General features: G+C 37.0%; 1 protein-coding gene across 3 annotated transcripts in view; it reads right to left on the bottom strand.

The window, feature by feature from the left end:
* LOC111501998 (uncharacterized) overlaps positions 1-18,659 on the bottom strand; it is a 118,441-nt gene that overhangs the window by 30,662 nt on the left and 69,120 nt on the right. For all 3 annotated transcript variants that reach the window (XM_023155939.2, XM_023155940.2, XM_023155941.2), the window contains one exon: positions 7,316-7,340. In XM_023155939.2, the coding sequence (XP_023011707.2) occupies positions 7,316-7,340 (25 nt within the window). The remainder of the gene's footprint in view (positions 1-7,315; positions 7,341-18,659) is intronic.

Raw genomic sequence — 18,659 nt, 5'->3', positions numbered from 1 at the left:
ACGAACGTTCTGTTAAAACCTTCATATTTCAACACGATGGTTCGGAAATAGGTTCGGATCACTTTGAAAAAATGATACCAAGAGCGCAAACTGTCGTGAAAGCTATCTGATATCCAAACAATCAATAATATTGATATCTACTTGAAAGTCAAAAAAAAGTAGAAACACTGGCTTGAAGTGAATAAGAATATGAATACGCATATTTGCCAAGCGTAATAAAAACTTTTGAGTTCTGTTTTACTTAAATTTCCCTATCTTCTGCTGAGAATTATACATCAAATCGTGTTCCAAACTGACCAAGTTATATTTTGTTGCCATTCTGGATAGGAAAAAAATGAAGTAATCCTTGACTCCATAACGAGAACAATGAGGAAAAGAAAAGCCGATGTCACTTAAACAGGGTGTATCAACGATGGGTCAGTGGATGATAGCTGCTTCCCTAGGAAAGATAAAAAAAATATTTCGGAAAAAAGTTGTGAGTATCAATGAAATCTATGTTTTGATAATCATTACTGATATACAGGGTGTCTAATAATTGTGTGACAGACCAAACTTATGTTTGGTCTGTCACACAAACTCCAGATATTTTCACACGACTGAATTTCTTCATACCGGGTGGTTCAGAAGTTATAGTGGAAACAATGTGAAAAAATGGGTCCATTCAACACCAAATATCTCCCACTCGATTAAATGGAATGGGAAAAGTTTATAACCAAATGTCTTTTAGGATAGTGTTTTTTATTTCGTCTTCATAAGTTTACCGAACGGCGATTTTTCTATACAGAGGTAAACAAAACTCGGGTTTTGAGTTGAGTTTACTCAAATGGAACACCCTACACCCTATACATAGGGTCATCCCAAAATAGTCCACACAATGAGCTTTCAGAAAATTTAGGGATTGACTTCTTGAGGAAACTATGAAAGAGTCATAAATTGAATCTATCTGCAATTTCTCTTCAAACTCTAATTATTGTTAATCTTTCAATGGAACAGAAAACTTCTCTGAATCAATTTATTTTCTTCCTATTTTCGTTAGTTTCTTGCAACTAATTCCTCAATAAAATAATAGTAATCTAAGAAAATCAGGTCAGGAGACATTACTGCTTAGGCAGAAATGCATCAGTTGCATTTTTTCACACAATCATCGATAGATTTTTTTATGTCATTTTTGCACGTTTTATTCACTGCTTGTGCACTCTTTCGTTTTTTCGTTTTTCGTTTTTTCACACAATCATCGATAGATTTTTTTATGTCATTTTTGCACGTTTTATTCACTGCTTGTGCACTCTTTCTATTTCCTAAAAGACCTCTTCCGGAAAATCTGGAATCGTAGGTATCAGGATATCGTGCTGCATATTATTCTATTGGCTGAGAGTAGCTCGGAATGTAGATCACCTCAGTTATATTGGAACATTCGCATGTTATAGTAATTCTCAAAAATCTTGGCATTCAATTATTGAATAGGTGAATTTATAATTGAAATCTACAATTTTTTCTCCTCGAAATGAAATTGTCAACCAAAAAATATATGATCTAAATTTGGGCTGGATGTGACAGAAATTGTGAATACACTGTTCAATCACTGTTGAAGAAGCTACTATGTTAGCGAAACATGTCGTGAAATATTTCTCAAATAAAGTTTATGGAGATCAAATCGTAAGGTGTATTTTATGAAATAAGTTTGGTCTATCATTTATTGGATACCCTGTATATCAATAATAATCATTGAAACATAGCTTCCGATAATCCCTACTACTTTTTTTCGAAACAATTTTTGTGTCTCTACTAGAGCACCAGCTATCGTCCACCCACCTATCGTTGTTGATACCCCCTGTTGATAGCTGGGATTCAATTTCCGAGAAGAATAGAAATGATCACGAGGAGTTCCATCAACCACTCTGAATCCCCGGTTGAAACATACACTAGAAGGAAGAAGAAATATGTACATCCAAAGTTTGGGAGAAATAACTGACCTTAGCAATGAAATTCCTTTCAGTCAGTATAGAAATTAAATCAACTTCAAGAAATCAACACATACGAAAAGAAAAAAGAGTGAGGTCTACTTGGATATTACTGATACATACACACACATATATACACAATGATACAAATCATGGTGGAACAATTCATCTTTGGTTTAATGGACAAAGATAAAAAAGAGAACTGCGAAAATGAAACGGTGCAGAAGAATCACAAGGCAATAGACGCAACTCCAATGCATACTATGAAGTAATTCCCATATCTTCGTCCTCTTCAGTACGAGAAGAAGATAGGAAAACGACTTCTGGCAGGATAGAGAACTTCATAACTTTAAAGAGACACATGGAATGAGTAAAAGGCAGCATACTTGATATTCTGATGAAACTGCAACATCATACAACTATAAAAACTTAGGAACTCAAACAAAATTCCATAACCTGGTTTTGACAGGTCGGCTGTCCTTGTTCATCGTTCACTGCCTGAACCACTGTAGATGCTGTTTTTGGCTTGGGATGTGGGGCTTGGGATATTATTCCCTAACTGAATGGCATCCCAACGATGGCTTAATCCTAAGGTGTGTGTATCCGAGCCGAGAAGATGAATGACACTGAGCCTATCAGCTGTCTCTACGGAACCTTCGAGATACCGGGCGTTCTCTCGTCGTTCACGGTAATGCGAGGCTCTGCCGTGATTGACATTCTTTCCCTAGCTACTCGTGGAACTTTTATGGACAGAGTAAACTTGAAAATTCTTTCTGACACTGAGTCTACAGAGGAGATGGATGTCTAGCTTATGACTCCAACAGACCTACCTGTATATTTAGATCAGGAGCGAGAGCTTCTCAACTCTCCAACTCCTGATCCAACAACTGAACCTAAAAAAAAAAGGTTTAGTGGCGCAGCCAGGAAACAACCTAGTCGTTTCCTCAAGAGCGGGATACCTTATGAAATCGCCTTGCACCAAATTCTTGAGCAGCGTAGGCAGAATCTGTCTCAGGCGGAGAAAAAAACCTCCCGTAAGCGGATTAGCAAGTGATGATTCACCAAAACTAGAGGCTGAAAAGCCCTACACGGGTGAATCTAAGGCATCGTCAGGTGTAACTGACGTGCAAAATCCCTCATATGGAAAGGTTGTCGCGGGCATCAAAGTGTGAATCTTGCACCTTGACTATCCGACTACCTCATACAGCAGAGCATATACTTTGTGCCTGCCCCGCTGGGGACCGAATCAGGTTCTTTGAGTTCGGCAGATCCGTACTCTCACCATCTGACCTGAAAGACCACTCACCATACAAAGTAATCGGCTTCGTTGAGAAGCTAGGTTTATTTGGTCGAGTGTGAATAGGTGTGAGCCACAATAAACCCTTGCGTGTTGCGGTGGAGAGTCGAACAGAGCAACTCACTTTGGACCTAACCCAACCCTTGTCTGAAGATTAGTTCGAACTGAAGCTAACAACTTTTTCGAAATCATTTGATAGTGAGAAGTTCAATAATATTCACTTGTATTCCTTTCTCTACACTCTCATCCCAAAGTTAGGTTACATTTTTATGTCAATCTATTTATTTCGAGATACAATATTTGGAATTCAAGATTTCAGCTATATGAAACAGAAAGCAAATAACCGAAAGTGGCTGTATTTGCGACTCCACATCATCAGTATCATTCAATATTTCAAATTCACCAATTATGTTTCGAAATTGTTCCATTACTATTCGACCTTGAATCATCTACACAATGTTGGGGAGTGGAGCTTCTCATACGATTCTGAAATATCAGATTTTGATTTTGAAACATCATTTACGATTGTTTCTATAACACCGCTGTGTAAACATTGAAGTAATGAGAAATTTTAATTATTTCGACCCGAATAAATTTCAATCATTTCGGTACAAAGAATAATTATGAACTGAAAGAAATATGAACATTTTCAGAATTATTCTTTCGAAGGATCTTTGTGCTAGAGAGACCAATCTTTTGATGGAATTGGAGACTGCTAAATTTTTACTTTACCGTTTTAACGACGAATGTTTACTTTTTCTGGATGGCAAGAGAATAAACCAAATTGTTGTTATTGAAATGACGAGGACTCGCAATTTTTTCGAAAAGAGTTCATACATCGACATACAGCCACAAAAAGTTGATGTTTTTGTTGGTATTCCCTATTTTAGAAATTGCATTCTCATATATGAGGATTGTTTATGGAGGCTTATAGCTGGTTGACAGAAAATCCCATTATACCCCTTTTTCAACCCTTCGTATTATATTTATACAATCAATATCTTAGAAACTATCTCAGTGAGAAAAGGAGAACCAGAGATCAAGCGATCAAGAGTTAGATCGATGTACCATTTTACCTAAGAGGTTTTTGGAGAAATTTTGTTCAAATAATAACCTGCAAGCATAACTCTCAGTATTATGGTAAAAACAGTCATGAATTTTGTAGCTAACATTCAAAATATAAAAAAACCTTCAAAATTATCTTCTACTTCCTGTATAAAAGTCTAAAGGTGAGTCCTTCCCTTAGGGAATAAGACATGAGGGCTTGAAATATTCTTCGAAACTACTTCGAAAAATAGTGATGATGTCTCTCCTGTTTTTAAAATTATATCTTGAAAGAAAGACATTCAGGGTGAGAAGTCAAATTGGCTCCCTGTATTATAAGAAATTTGAAACATCGTGGCAACTATCAAAACTACGAAAAAATAAGCAATCACCTTCATTACTCACCATACCAATCTCCATCAAATTTTTTTTTTGTAGAAAAGAAAACGGTCTTTCAAAATCATTATCAATCAAAATCCATGAATATTATGAGATAATGTATCTCGGATATGTCTGAAACAGATCATCTAAAGGAAAAATGGGTTCAAGCGAGTCTCAACTCCCTACAGTGTAGGTTAATGGACTGATACTCATCAGAAAACAACTACTCCCCTGGCTAATACCACTTACTACACGTAGTAAGTATCAGAGAAATCATAAATGAATAAATGTTGGTATTGGAAATTTTTAAACCTCTCAAACACGGTACAACCCCTCTTTTCAATACAGAATGTTGAAGAGATTGACGTACATAGCAGAAATTAGAGAGGATTACAAAAATATAAAACAAAAGAAATATTCTCGTAAATAAAAGTCAACCTGTCAGAGGTTTTTTCAATATATTTGTCTACACTTTTTATTCCTTCATAGATTTTCACAGTGAATTCGTACTATGAGTGAAGAACAGATTTTTACAGAATGTCTGTCTATAAAAAACTGGCATTGGATATTTGTTATAGAGAATTCTGAATTAAACAAAAAAAAATGAATTCAGTTCATCGTAGGTTTTATTGTCAAAAAGGAGTAAACTGACTTAGGGAAAAAAAAGTTTTGATTTTGTACTTCTACATAGTTTCACAAAAAATGAGGAAAACTTGCGAAGAAAGCAAAACAGCAAGTAATTTCAGAATGAACTCTTTTTTAAGTTTTTCTCATTTTGAAGATGTTTGAAGTTTAAAGTTTGAAGATGGAGCCAAAACGTTTCTTTCCCCAAAACTAATATCTTCTAAAGATATACCCCGTTCGATTTAAGTGAATGATCTTTCGAATGAATTCATAATGAATACAAAATTTACCTATTTTACATTTGATAATTAGTAAAAAATGTATACAGCTGCAGCTGCCATACACAAATAACTGAGAAAATTATAAAACATGATCATTCAACCAGGGTTATACATACTAATGTAGTAGATCTTTGATATTCATTGATAACTCACTAAATGATATTGCAGTAGATAAATAATGATGAATAAACTGTGTAAAAAAAAGTTGAAGAGAAAGTAAAATCACCTTTCATTCACACACAAATAATTAACATATTAATATGTATGTATAAATTATCGAAACTGTCAAAGAAATAAAGCAATAGATAGTCAGGTAAGACTCGACATCAATAGTAATTTAATTGCTAACTGTGCGAATGAAAGTTAGGTAGTTTATTTTTTGTTCACTTTTAAAATGTATGTAATATTTCGGTTAATGCATAAAAGTACAAATGTTTCCCCGTGGATAAGTGTTCCAGAGGGTGGGGATCAAGTCAGACAATACATATGGGACACAAAATATACGAAGTTTTCGTGGGCTTGTTACTAAATTCATATACCGATATCATTAGCTATTATACTTATTATAGCCAATGAAATTCCACGTATTTCAGTTCCAAGATATTTAAAATCGGATCAATATGTACGAAATAATGGCCAAAAAACAAAAAGGGGGATCAAGTGTCCCCAGTCTCCCCTATATCTTTTTGATTTGAACTACGAGAAAAAGTCATTCACCAAAAAAGGAGATCAGCACGTAGTAAAAATCAAATAACAGATTGATGCAATTCAAATTTACGGAAGGAAATCTGACGGTTGAATTATCAAGTTGAGTACAGTCTTTCGAAATTCCCGCAAATGTCATTGAGGTATGAATGAAAGTTAGGTAGTTTATTTTTTGTTCAATTTTAAAATGTATGTTATATTTTGGTTAATGCATTAAAGTACAAATGGCCTCGTTTTTCTGAAATTGCTTCAGTTGTATGTACATGTTGAACAAGGGTGTTCGACAGGGTATTTTCAATAGTGAAATTTTAACGACTCACAAGCGACTTGATACTTGAGCACTTGGAAAAAAAGTCTTAATTTGAAAATAAATTTTTCCAGTTTCATATGATGAGGAGGTCTTTATATTTTGTTTAGAAAAAAATGGCTAATGCAAATCGGGAATGAATATTTCCTGTTGCTGATAATTGATAATGATATTTTCTACCTACTACTGCAGATTCAACTATATCGTGGAAATGATTCAACAAATTTTTACTTCTGATTTGAAAAAGTATAAATCAAATATTATCGCTATCGTAAGATTTTACGTCAAAAATAATAATCTTGCTATATTTTATTTCGTAAAAGGGATATATTTTTAAGAAGGGTTCAATTCTGGGAGAAAAAAGTTTGCAGGATCTAAACATCTTTGTAAATAGTTCATTTTGAAACCAATTGCTTCCTTTTTTCCTTCCTTCGGAAGTTTCCTACATTTTTTGTATAAAAATAATAAAGTAGAAAGCCAAAAGCGTTTTCCCCATTGTTTTCACTCATGATCAAAAATAAAAATCGCTCATCAAATGATTTTTCAAACTTCCAGACTATAATTATTCTTATTATTGATTTCAAACCCTGCTTTCAATCTCTATTTTGATCAGCAAATTATAAACATTCAATCCGAACCATCCGGTAAAACGCTAAGAATTTCATAAACGTTTCGCTCTCTACAATAGTATTCCAATAAAACAATCGCTACTTACTCTTTCACTGGAATCATTCCCACACCTGCAAAACAAAACAGAATTATTAAAATGAGAATGAGCAGTCAAGGTGGTTTCATAATAACGCAATTTGTGGAAGTGTAACGAATCTGATGTTCTTTGAAAATGAATGAAATGGAAATTCTTGTTTCACCTCATAGTGACTGGGCATTGTAGAGGTGCTCTGAGGTTGCGAATGAATTAAATACGAGTAGATGATAACGATTATTGCAGAGATGATTGCCATAATTGCACTCGTTCAACTTGAATTTTTTATTTCAAATTCAAGTATATTTTTTATGACTCATAATCGTCTCAGTCTGTCTGGATGAAGGTGCTTTTCAATATTATCGCTGAATTATTCAATTTTTCAAAAATTACACAAACGTAAGAACTTAGTTTTTGGATTATTGTTATTGTACACACTTTGAGTGGATCCGATCGTCATTTAAATTATAAGATTTAAAAGTTCAAGGTTTCTTTCACATATAGCCAGTGGGCATACTTGAAGACTGGCCATAAATCAAATCATCTGAAGAAACAATTCGTTCAGGCCAGTCCCAACTACCGATACTGTAGGTTAATAGAACACACCTATCAGAAAACAACTACTCCCCTGGCTGATACCACGAAGGACGTTGAATTATATTCGACAGGTGTCAGTGCAGGATTCCTCACTGAAGTTATTCCTGCATATGCTGTTGGTGATACAACTGCCATAATAGATTTTCAATTATTGAAGCACACTTGCAAACCGGTTTCGGGTTGTTCGCCCACTCATCAGTGCAAGGTAGTGTCTAATTGAAAATCGAATCCCTTCAAAGTATCATTCTTCGAATTAGACTGAAGCGGACAACAAACGACCGGTTTGTCATCGCCCCTTCTGCTTGTGAAGGAACTAAACGAAACATTAAGTGATGTTTGTTGAAAACTTGGTATATGTGATTCATTAAAACAGTTGATACGTTGTTGTTGTGTCTAGTTAACTAAACAAATGAATCAATGATAAATAATTTTAAAATTTTTTTTTGTTTTCTTCTGTATTGATATCATGTGACCCTAAATGTGGGAGACTTGTTTCCCCGTGGATAAGTGTTCCAGAGGGTGGGGATCAAGTCAGACAATATTATATGGGACACTTAATATACGAAGATCTCGTGGGCTTGTTACTAAATTTATAAAACCGATATCATTAGCTATTATACTTAGTATAGCCAATGACATTCCACGTATTTCAGTTCCAAGATATTCAAAATCGGATCAATATTTACGAAATAATGGCCAAAAAACAAAAAGGGGGATCAAGTGTACCCAGCCTCCCCTATATCTTTTTGATTTGAACTACGACAAAAAGGCATTCACCAAAAAAGGAGATCAGCACGAAGTGAAAATCAAATAACAGATTGATGCTATTCAAATTTGCGAAAGGAAATCTGACGGTTGAATTATCAAGTTGAGTACAGTCTTCCGAAATTCACGTAAATGATAATGAGGAAACCATATTATTCATTCCAAAATCTCAAGTCCAACCATCTTGACGTATGAACAACAGCTATCTATTCTCAAATCTGCTAATACCGATGCCATCGACCTCAGAAAATAATGTTCAGTCTCGCCGGAAGAATGAGATAATTCAAGAAACAATGTTTTGTTTTTAGTAGTAACACCAAACTCAGTGATGCAAACAGATTGTCAGTTGTCTGTGACATTGACCTTTCAATTATGCTGTAGTGAAATTGCAATTCACGAACGGTAAATATATAAAAACAATTTTCTAATAATAGCGACCACTTAGTTACCATGAAAGAATCTATGTTTCCTTTGATGGGAAAAAACTTTGTCTTTCACGTCTCTATCTTCATACAAAATATTGTGGGAAACTTCCAGAAGTAGGAACAAAACGATTCAGTTCAAAATGAACTAACTCTACGAATATATGCAGATCATGCATAGAAGTTGCTCTGAGATACAAACTGGAAGAAAAAACCTTTTCGAAACAGCTATTTTCATATAAACATAGAAAAATACTTTCGAAATAAATACTTTCACATGAATAATGAATCTTGAGAAAATTACTTTTTTCTGTTCAGTTTGTACTCCACACATTCGTTATAGAATTGAATCAGATATCATTCATAGAAAATGCTACACAATAGGTATAACTTATGAAAAATTAACGATATTGAATTTCACTCACATAGAGCACTATCATGCACAATGGCGAACTTCGAAGTTTCGGAGTAAGACACTTGCCTCATCACCCCATTTCATTCATAACATTATGACATTACTTTCGAAGTAGTTGTTCCGTGAGTTTTTTCAGTGTAATTCAAGGTTCATGTGGAAGTAGTTATTTCGGAAGAGGTTTTTGTTGCCGTTTGGATCTGAAAGTAACTTCTATACATGATCTACACATCTTTGTAGGGAGATTATTTTGAACCTAATTGTTTTCTTTCTTCTTTTGACAGTTTTCCCCAATTTCTTGTATGGCGCTCTTAGAGTGCCTTAAGAATTTCTCTGTAGCGCCTGTGTTTTGTCCTTGTAAAAATATGAAAAAAAGTTCAACAATGGTGAGTGGTCAACCTCCTGTTGGTCGTTAAGCAGGAAACTCGAACATTCTCCCTTATTTATTTCCAGAGACTCCAACAGGTTCAACTTCTGTACCTTAGCTTCCATATGGAGTATGTCGTACATAGTGTTGATATCCACACATATAGGAAAAAAACTTACGCAGTTTAACAAAAAAAAACGAAAAAGAGACTCATGGAGGAGGTTTTGCATGAAGGTGGAAGAAACACCCACTTGTGGGTGTTTCCTCAAAAAAGAGGACGAAACCTACACAGAAACGGAAAGGGAAAGTATAAGGCTACTGTTGACATTCTGTTTCCCAGCGATATCTGAACCTGGGCTCTAGGGACGGCCTTCCTTTCTCCCAACATGGCCATGAGAATGGAGGCTGGCCGTCGAAACCACGAGACCAGATAGGATCAGATGGGCGATCCAAAAATTCAAACCATACAAGTCACCAGGAGTAGACGTAATCTACCCAATTCTGCTACCTTATCTGATACCTTATGTGCTGATACCTTATCTGAGCAAGGTTCTCAGAGCCTGCGTGGCCTGGAGATATACTCCAAAATCATGGCAAAAGGTGAAAATAGTCTTCCTGTCCAAAAAAGGCAAACGCCAAGTTATATAGACCTATCAGTCTAACGTCCTTTCTAATGAAAACCGTTGAAAGGTTACTGGACCGATACATAAGAGACGAAATGTTAAAGGAAAGACCTCTTAGTGCTTGCCAATATGCGTACCAACCTGGTAAATTGACAGATTTAGCACTGGACGACAAAGAAATGGCAGTAGCTGCCTTTCTAGACATCAAAGGTACATTTAATAGTATCTCCGAGGAGTCACTTATAGACGCGCTGGGAAAAAGAGGAGTACCAGTTGTCGTGTGTCGATGGATGAAAGCCAGCCTAGAAGGAAGGATGATATACACCACTCTAGGAGAGGCTACCATACAGGTAAACGCAGAGATGTCCACAAGGAGGCGTACCATCGCCATTGCTATGGGCAACCTCAGAAAGCTATCTGAAGAAGGCATATATTACTATCTGGTGATAGTCACAAAAGGGAAATTTGCAGGCGTCACCTTGGAGCTCATGCAAAGAGCCTTGCACATCGTCGGCATATGTTGCGAGCATGAGAACCTCTCAGTGAATGCCCAAAAAACCGCTGTCGTCGTGTTTACAAGAAAAAGAGTGATGGAGATCCTTTTCGCCACGGAAGTCAAGTAGTTAGGTGTGACTTTCGATCACAGGCCTCCAGGAACCTCCACATGCAAAAAAACAGCACATAAGGCCAGGATGGCCGTGGGAATCTGCAGAAGATTGTGCAGGAAAAACTGTGGGCTGAACCCAAAAGTGACACTCTGGTTATATACAAGGGTAGTGAGACCCATGATAACTTACGGTGTAGTGACTCGGTGGACAAGAACAAGGCAATCGGGTACGGCTGGCCTTTTAGGCGGCATACAAAGGCTGGCGTTCCTAAGTGTCGCGGGAGCCATGAGAACGACCCCAACTGCAGTGCTCGATGTCCTACTCGGACTTCCACCATTGCACATCTACATACAAAGAGAAGCTCGACTGGTGACATACAGGCTAATGCAGGGGCAACCCCCAATCAGCCAGTCACACGGTGCAGAATACTTGAAACTTTACAATGAACTGAAGGCTGATCCAATACTAGAATGCCCGTGGATAACACAGTTCCGCAGTACAACTTTCAAAAAGATTTCAAAATCATCAAACCAAGTAGAGAGGACTGGCAAAATGGCCCACCGGTAAAACAGGAAGAAACTTGGTATACAGATGACTCAAAGACCCAAGAAGGAGTGAGAGCCGGTATATACGGAGGCAGAGCAAAAACGAGAATCGCACACAGCCTCGGACATAATGCAACTGAGTTCCAGGCAGAAGTAGCGGCCATCGAGCACTGTATAGGGAAAATAAACAGGCAGAAGGTCACAAATAAAACCATTGCCATTTTCTCCGACAGCCAGGCGGCAATTAAGGCGCTCAACTCATTTCGAGTCTTCTCAAGACTGGTGGGAAGCTGTCTGAACGCACTCAAGGAGCTAAGTACCCAAAATAGGGTCACACTAGCTTGGGTACCCGGACATGAGGGTCACAAGGGCAATGAGGAGGCCGACGTTCTAGCCCGTGTAGGCGCATCCTGAGCTATGATCGACACAGCACCCTTTTGAGGGATAGCGAAAGCATGTACAAAGACATCCGTAAAGTCATGGATGCAAACAGAATCGATTGATTGGTGGAATAAGCTCCCAATAAGCTCCCAGGAATGAGGCAGGCGAAAAACCCAGAGGCTGCCAGATATATGAAGGGGTCAGTGTCAAGGCTATGAAGTCTCATCAGAGAGATCAAGCTCTAACAACCAAGGAGCGTCACCATAGATCTGAAAAGTTCACAGTGAACCGGGCCATGGGCTAGCTCCCCGACAATCTAATCTAATCTGATATCGTGATCGTTCTCCAAAAGGTGGAACGCATAGGTGAGATTGGTCTTCCTCACTTCAAAGCTTTTTTTATGTTCGGAGATTCTCGTTTTAAAATTTCTTGAAGTCCTTCTTACATACACTTTTGGGCATGATCCGCATGTTAATTTGTAGATAGGTATAGTCGAAGTAACCGATATACTAATCTTAAAGGTGGTCGGCGAAGCCAAAGGCAAAAAAAACAATAGAAAGGAATTATGCCGCAACGAATTAGTCCACGTGGACTGAAGAATTGGCGGTTCGTATTGGATAATTTTTACTAACCGAGTTATATGATTGGCTGAAGAGTCATAAAATTAAATTTGAAGTCATGTTACGGTGACCAACAGAATGTAGCGATGAGTACCGCGTTGTGTGTGTTATCAAAGGGGAACTGCTGGAAGGTAGGGGGCACTATATCTTTTACTTGAACTATACCTGATTTGTCATCCTTGTCTTTCTGTGACTTAGAAATTACCAGTCTTATGTGAAAATTGTTCAATTATTATCATGGATACTTCATATAATTGGTATTTCTGTACAATAATACAATGTTTTTGAAATTATCATTAAATGAACTCCTTTTGTTGATTTATGTGCACTCATTTCCATCAGTTGGTTACAGTGTTACGTTACTCTAGTTGAAGTTCTGGCTAGTAATTGTCTCTCATCACATCCTACATGATTACGACACCAACTTTGTCATTCCTAATTCCTATTGGGCATAATGTCCAATTTCAATTCTCATAGTATCTACAATATGGAAATCAATCACGTGTTCAGTATATTCAAATGTTTTACTCGCGAGTATTTATTAATATTCTGAATCTACATGTCAGGTACATCTTTAACAATTTACACCTGTCGAATGAGGTAATTATTTTCAAGCATAAATAATTTTACCGTTACTATTCCTTAGAAATATTCCCAGGGAACAGTTCATCCTTCCGCTTTCATGAAGAACAACAATCCTTCCTCGAGTCATGCAAATCCGAGATTAATTGTCCCGAGTATTTCGTGACTGAGGATTTTTGATTTCTAGGAACGTAGCTCTATATTGGCGAAATTAGTTCACGATCTAAACGTGACATTGATACTTCGATAAAATGCTGGGATCAACCGTAAAAACACGTAATTCTAGCAAAAACAATCATTATTGTAAATGTTTTCAACGAAAACAATCGTTTCCACGAAGTCAATAAACGTTGCACGCAAAATTTCGCAACCCACTTCATCTGAGAAAATGACGTCGGTGCATTTACGTTTTCAAAAAAGATAATTGAGATCGAAGAAGGAAGTGATTGAGTTGGATCTAATCAAATGACGTTTATGTCATATCAGTTTATCATGGTCAGAACGCACTTTTTATTTTTTTTACCACTGGTTCGGTTTTCTCACGAAAAACTGATTTTCTTATCTTCTACATGGGTAGCCAAATATACGAATTATCGTAAAACATCTCATTTTGGCTGGTACTGTTCTGATCAGTACTTCAAATATTGGCTCAACTCATACTAATAAGCGTTGTTGATATTTCCAGCGGTCAATTATTGAACTATGAGGGATGAAGAGAAGATGTTTCAGTTCCTGCTATCTCAGTTGCGGACCATGCAAAGAAAGGAATCCAAACTCCTGACGATTTCACGGGCTCCATACTGTGAAGTCATGAAGACACTCCAAACTCAAAAGTCCACGTCCTCCCAATTTTCGGGGGAAGTACAACCGTGAAATGGACGGTTCGCAAACTCTTGTGAAGATGCATAATTTTTTTGAGTCTTTACGTCAGGTTGATAGGTTGATACAGCTTTTATCAGGACCATTCAACTACTCCAAACGTGTAGAGTAAGTTTGGAACGGCAAGCATATTTTGTAGCAGCGACTGCATTCTTTCCCGACAGTTCCGATGTAGTACACAGAGTAAGACAAAGTTTATCCCAGAAAGATATTTCATAAAAGACCAATTAGTCAGTAATTTTGATTTAGCTTTGGAAGGTTTGTGGAAAGATATCCCAAAAATATCAATCAACATTGACTTCTTCACAGATGTTTTAATATTTTATTATTACCTGACATTGAAACAAAAGCTTGACTGTTTGATTATGGTTCTATTATACAGGGCGTTTATTAAACATGCGGCGATAAGGGACTATTCCTTTGGCCATTCTAATGATATTTTGTCCTTTGACGATTTTTGATAGGGCGCTTTGTTTTGAAGATGCGGGTAGAAAAACAATTTCGACAATAACAATTTAATACCAAAAATAACTTAATGTTTCCTATTCTACAAGAACTGTTGAAAATGACTACCCCCGCTTGGATGCAAGAATCCAATCTTCTCCACATCGACTCATGAATTCTTTTAAAAACACCAGGATCGCGTTACTCCTATCAATTATTTATCTGATTTCTCAAATCTTCTACATCTTCAACTGGAGTAGTGTAAACTAATGACTTTAGGTAGCCCCATAGTAAATAATCCAAGGGGGTAATATAAAACTAATGACTTTAAGTAGCCCCATAGGAAATAATCCAGGGGGTAGTATGAACTAATGACTTCAGGTAGCCCCAAAGGAAATAACCCAGGGGTTTAAGTCCGGTGATCGAGTGAGGTCCACCTCGACCACTCCAGCAATATCTGTATGTTACTCTCGGGCAAATATGCTAATATACGCTGGTGCATCATCGTGCATAAACCACATTGCATTTCTTGTAACCAATGGTACATCCTCCAGAAACTGAGGTAGTGTTTTTTCCAAAAAACCAAAAAGTTGCGGTATACCTCGCCGGTAAGTCTTCCTGGCAGAAATACCGGTCAAGTTAGGAAGTTACCTACAATTCCCACCCAAACGTTTAACGAGAACTGATGTTGAAAGCGATCTTCAAGCACCTCATGTGGATTTTATTATGGTTATTGTGGAAATTCCTTAAGGCATTTCTTGAGAAACTGGCTTCATCGGTAAAAAGAATAAGCGTCAGTAGTTGAGGGATTTGTACCAATGTGCGTAAAAGCCATGGACAGAATGTAATACGTGGAAGAAAATTTGCAGGTAGAAGTGCCTGAACTCGTTGTTAGTGGTATGTGTACAACAAATAGCCTCTTAAAATATTCCAAATCGTCCCGTTACTAACATTGTAATTTTTCGATTAGAGGTACCTAGATCTTTTATTATAGCCAACACATTCTCTTCTACTTCTACCGTTTTTACTGTGATTGGCCTTCCTGGTCTCCATTTGGCTTCAATGCTCCTTCACGAAGTCATTGATATATACTTTAGAAGGTTTTCCTATTGGGCATATTACGATTAGGAAATCGTTCACTGTACAACCGCCTAGCTTCAAATGAATTGCCATCAGCAAGTCCATAAATGAAATGCATGTCAGTCATTCATGTCTGCGTTATCGTAGACATTCAAGATAGAGGACTTCACTAACAAGACTCTCAATATCAAATATAGAGAATGAACGTCACATAGACGAAGTCAATCAGTTTCAACCTATTCGACATATACAAATGATCACTTACGAGACATATTCAAATTGAATGTCTGCAGCCGTTTGTAGTAATCGGAATGTTGTTGCTAGGTACCAACGAAATTGTTAAATTTTTTATAACTTGGTAGGTCCAGTGTAGAACTCTATACTTTTATTTCGGCTACGTTAATGATTTTAAAGTTATCAAAATTGTTACTGTCGAAAATTTTTCTCGCCCTGTTTCTTCGAAACACAGTTCCCTATCCAAAATCATCAGAAGACAAAATATCCTTAGAATAGTCGAAGGAATAATCTCTTAATTTTTTGCTGCAAATTCAATAAACACCTTGTATATTGAACGGGTATACCGACTAGGTTTCATTAATTCGTCGGGTATATCTGATACAACTTTGAATACAATCCTCAAACAACTTGGAGTAAGACTGAATATTGCTAGTAGTTCTGTACATAATGCACCGATATAATCTTTCACAAAAACATGTGGAAGATAAATATCATCGTCAATATCACTTCCGAATGTTGCTCAGCTGGTTGATATACAAATAACTTTCATACCTACTTCCACCGTTATTTTTCATCAACGGATATATTTCCCGATATTGTTGCACATGAATTCATCAAACAACTTTCATTCAATAAAACCGGTAGGAAGTTCAATCACTTTTCAGAATACTGAAATGAATCACGTTACCACTTCACGTGAATTGAATGTAATCATCATTTTGCATTTCATTTAGTGATTTCAACACATTCTTGTGATTCAGTAGTATTCCAGTCATCCACATCGTATGCTACTTGTTCCAATCATTGAAAAACAAACTCGCACGATCCTCACGGAAGTAATTATCGAATAGACAGGTAATAAATTGCTTTTCATTCCTGCACAATTCAGTTTTTTTACATATGTTAATTCATTAAAAACAGGAATTCAATCAGTGAAATTTTACTAGCTCCAGTATAGCAGCCCCATAAATGCAGCTTTGACTGATTAGGTGACTGATATATTGTTGTGAATGGCACAGTATTCACTAATTCAAGGAATAAACTGTACAGAATCGACATTTGTTCAATTGTTCAATTTTGATGATACTACACAGAAATATAAAATCTAGTCACATATTTTACCAAAAATAACGACTTCGTGAAGCACATCCCCATAATAAATGAATCAAGCAATAACACAATTATACTGCTAAAAATCACATATCATTCCAACAGAAGAATCATCTAATGAAATGTAGCACCACAAAAGCCAAGATTTAGCCAAAGCCTCGGTAGATAATAACATTATCCTGAGGTGGGTTAAAGGGCACGACAGGAGTAAAGTAAAGGTAAACGCATTGCCGACTCTTTAGCCAAGGAAGCGGCTGGACTAAGAATTTATGGCCTGATGACTTCGACAATTGCTGAACTAGCCAAATGTTACAATCATGCTCAATCCCTAAAGAGATGGGATGAAATCAAAGGATGCAATCTTGCCAGGATCACCTTGAGTGGCTCTGAAGAAATATCTGGCGATGGCCAGGAAAAACAACTAAGGAAACACCTCCATAATATGGAGCTAGTGTACCCATCTCTATGCAGGATTTGTGAACAGGAAGATGAGACTATCAGGCATTTCCTTTGCGAGTGCACGCAGTTATCGTCAATAAGAGAGTGTGTGTTCGGCAAGTCTTGGTCTACACCTACCGATATAAAGGAGATGTCTCCTAGTGACCTGTCCACCTTCCTGGAAAGGACAGGATGGACGATGACCTAGGAGGACAACTTCTTGGAAGGATGAACAATAGGTCACATGTGGCCTAAGTGCTGTGGGCTTACACCCATCCTCCCTACTCTACAGATACAGATACCATCACAGAATGGCAGCACCTGAGTAAAAGTCAAACTGTATGTTACTCACTACGAAAAAGCTACTGTAATAGCGAAACATGTCGTGATATTTTTGGAAATAAAGTTTGTGAAGATCAAATCCTTTCCAGTGTAGTTTGTAAAATTACTTTACACATATAGTGTGATGGTCCTTGGTTATCACAGCTCTTCATCTAACTTGATCTCTTCATTGATACTCCAAAACCTGGATATTGGCTCCTTCAAGTTTCTCATTGCCCCATCACTCATGGTTCACCCTCGCTAACGCTTCGCATTCACATAGAACTTGTAAATTAGCGAGAATCATCCTCCTGATTGGAGGCCCAATCTCGATAATCTGCAATAGCCACTCAAGGAAAGTTGTGGACTTGTCCCCCTCCTGAACTCACCACCATTGAACTACTGATAGACTCAACTTTCTCAAATCCAACGGAAAAGGCATACGTCGAAGCTCTCAAGCTGCTCATCGTTTCGAAATACACTTCAATATACTTCGAACTACACTTTCTGGAAGTCATTTCAATTGTGGGTGGCGTTTTTGTTGGATGAACTTTCCAAAACATGTTTTTAAATGGATGTATTTTTACAGAAGTTTGACAAAGCTAATAGCCTTGTGATAGTATTTTTCATTCATGATGCAAAAGTTGATATGTAGGAGAACTAAAATGTTTTGTTCCTCTACAAACAGCAACCTACAAGATTTTGAACTTGTGCTCACTTAAAATTAACGAGGTGAAACCTTTTCAAATGCGATTCCTAGCACCAGCGTCCAACGTTGCTTCACTCAGATGACGATCAAGTTTTTAGACTGACAGGTGTAACGACAAATAACATGTAAACAATAGTGTAATCCTAATCAACAAGTTCAAAAACATGAAAAATAGATATGAAGGTCCTAAAAATATGAGGTCATTCGATTCGGAAT

Source organism: Leptinotarsa decemlineata, unplaced genomic scaffold (assembly GCF_025532065.1).
Source record: "Leptinotarsa decemlineata unplaced genomic scaffold, Ldec_3_MD MMD2_tig00026328_RagTag_RagTag, whole genome shotgun sequence".
Classification (NCBI taxonomy): Eukaryota; Metazoa; Arthropoda; class Insecta; order Coleoptera; family Chrysomelidae; genus Leptinotarsa; species Leptinotarsa decemlineata.
This window is presented reverse-complemented; position numbering and strand designations above follow the sequence as displayed.